The sequence below is a fragment of the Penaeus japonicus genome, unplaced genomic scaffold, assembly GCF_977035675.1.
Source record: "Penaeus japonicus unplaced genomic scaffold, GWHDUDI00000001_assembly GWHDUDI00000028, whole genome shotgun sequence".
Taxonomy (NCBI): Eukaryota; Metazoa; Arthropoda; class Malacostraca; order Decapoda; family Penaeidae; genus Penaeus; species Penaeus japonicus.
In genome coordinates this window covers 23,820,279-23,822,778 of record NW_028234430.1, presented here as the reverse complement: position 1 = coordinate 23,822,778, position 2,500 = coordinate 23,820,279, and the positions used below count along the sequence as shown (strand labels likewise).

The 2,500-nt window shown below is 33.5% G+C and overlaps 1 protein-coding gene across 1 annotated transcript in view; it reads right to left on the bottom strand.

Moving 5' to 3' along the window:
* LOC122252166 (uncharacterized) overlaps positions 1-2,500 on the bottom strand; it is a 343,505-nt gene that overhangs the window by 324,213 nt on the left and 16,792 nt on the right. Inside the window, exon 2 of the mRNA XM_086553745.1 lies at positions 815-1,162. Within this exon, the coding sequence (XP_086409871.1) occupies positions 815-898 (84 nt within the window). The 5' untranslated portion in view covers positions 899-1,162. The remainder of the gene's footprint in view (positions 1-814; positions 1,163-2,500) is intronic.

Below are 2,500 nucleotides of genomic sequence, written 5' to 3'. Positions count from 1 at the left end.
TTCGTTTCCGTATTCTCTCTTTGTCTTATTTTTTCCTCTGCATTAACCCCCTTTCTTTGCTTCACTTCGCCCTCTTCTTTCCTTTTCTCTTTTCAGTGCCTCCCTTCTTTCCCCGTCTTTAGTGCCTTCTCTCCTTTTCCTTCTCTGCTCCCTCATTTCCCTTTCCTTCTCCACTCCATCCCTTCCTTTTTCCCTCACTCCTCTCATTTCGCCTCCCCACTCCCTCTTTATATTTTCCTTCTCCACTTGCTTATTTCCTCTTCCTTCATGACTCATTCCTTCCCTTAACCCTCCCTCCTTCTTTCCACTCTCTCTTCTCCCTTTCCCTTTCACCTTTCTTACCTTTTCTTCCTCCCTTCCTCCTCTTCTCCCTCATTCTCCATCCCTTCCCTTTTCTCCTCTTCTTCTCCCTTGGTCCTTGAACCTTTTTCACTTTCTCTTTCCTTTTAGATTCAATTCGCTTTCTCTCTGTCTCCTTTCTTTGTACATTCTTTCCTTTTACTCCCTGTCTTCTAATTGTTGTTGGCCTACAACTTTTTAATGTTAAAGATAATCATAATAATAATCATAATAATAATCATAATAATAATAATAATAACAATAATAAATCATAACAATAACAATAATAATAACAATAACAATAGTAATAACAGCAGTAACAATGATAATATCAATATCAATAATAACAATAGCAGTAACAATAATAATAATAATCATAACAATAGCGAAAATAACACCAACAATAACAATAAAAACCAATAACACTGCCACGAACAACGACAGCAACAACCACAAAGCAACACCTGCAACATACCTGTATCTCCTGGATCAGCTCCTGTTCGTCGAGCAGCACCACCTTGCAATGATAGGTGCGCGTCTTGTCGCCGAAGCACTTCATCTTGTCGTTTTTATCGCGAGGGGAAAACGCGAAGGAAAACGAAGGAAGTGAGGGGAATTAGGGAGAAAGAAGAGGGGGTGGGGGGATGATGGTGGGTAGGGGGTTGGGGTGGGTGGGGTATGTATGGGGATATACGAGGGGGGAGGGGGAGGGGTGAGAAGAGGGTGTTAGTGGTTGGGGAATGTTCTTGTGTAGGAAGGGGAAAAGAGGGGAGGACGAGGGGAAATCGGTAGTCTTCTTGTCAGTTGCGGTTCATCTTCTCTTCTGGAAAGGACGAAAAGAGAACGGAATTAGAGGGATAAAGAATTGTGAATATCAAATTGGAAAAATCTTACTACTGATGTATGTAGGCCTATAACAATATCAATAACAATAATAGTAAAGGTACCAGTAAAACTGATATTATCATTAATAACAATAATAATGATGATGATAACATACACTATTAACAATATGTTTATAGTTGGCAATAATAATAATAATAACAATAATAATAATAATAATAATAATAATAATAATGATATGGATAATAATAATAATAACAATAATAATAATAATAATAATGATATGGATAACAATAATAATAACAATAATAATAATAAAAATAATGATAATGATGAAGATGACAGCAATAATAACAATAACAAAGATAATGATAATAATGGTGATAAAAATAATAATAACTATAATCATAATCATATCAATGAGGATAATAATATTGATAATACTAATAATGATAATGAAAAACTGATGATGATCATCTTCATCATCATTATAATATTAACATTGGTGATAAGGATCATAATGAAGATTATAACAATAACTATAATCATTATGATAATGATGATAACGATAATATTCATCATGATAAAAATAATAACAACAATAATGATGAGAACACTAATAACAATAAAAGAAGTAATAATAATAATAATAACAATAATATTGATAATAATAATAATAACAATAATAATAATAATAATACCAGTAATAATGTCAACAATGATAATGATGATAATCATAATAATACTAATATCAATAACAAAATCAACTGCGGTAATAATAATGATGATAATAATAATAATGATAATAATGATGATAATAATAATAATAATAATGATAATAACAAAAGTAATAATAGTAAATAATAATAATTATCAAAATAAGAATAATAAAAATAACAATAATAAAGAACATAAAAACTTGGCATAGGCTCCCCGCTGAGACAATAAGGTTAAACTCAAACTGCCGCCTCCTCCGGCCTCCTTGGTTATGCGATCGACTTTCCATCCCATTAAATTACTGGCATATTGTATCAACTTTCCAGCCCCGAGGGATGCGAGAGGAAGCCATAGTGACGGTCGGAGAGAGAGAGAGAGAGAGAGAGAGAGAGGCTGGCGGGCTGCTTGAGAGAGCTGTGATTCGAAATGGTGCTGACTGGGGGTAATTTGCATGTATGCGTTATTTTTTTTTTTTTTTTTTTTTTTTTTTGTGTGTGTGTATGTGTGTGTATGTGTTAGGATTGTCATTGTTGTGATTTTCATGGGTTGCGGTTTTGTCAATGCGGCGATGATTGTTTCGAGTATCACTTTTATCATTGGC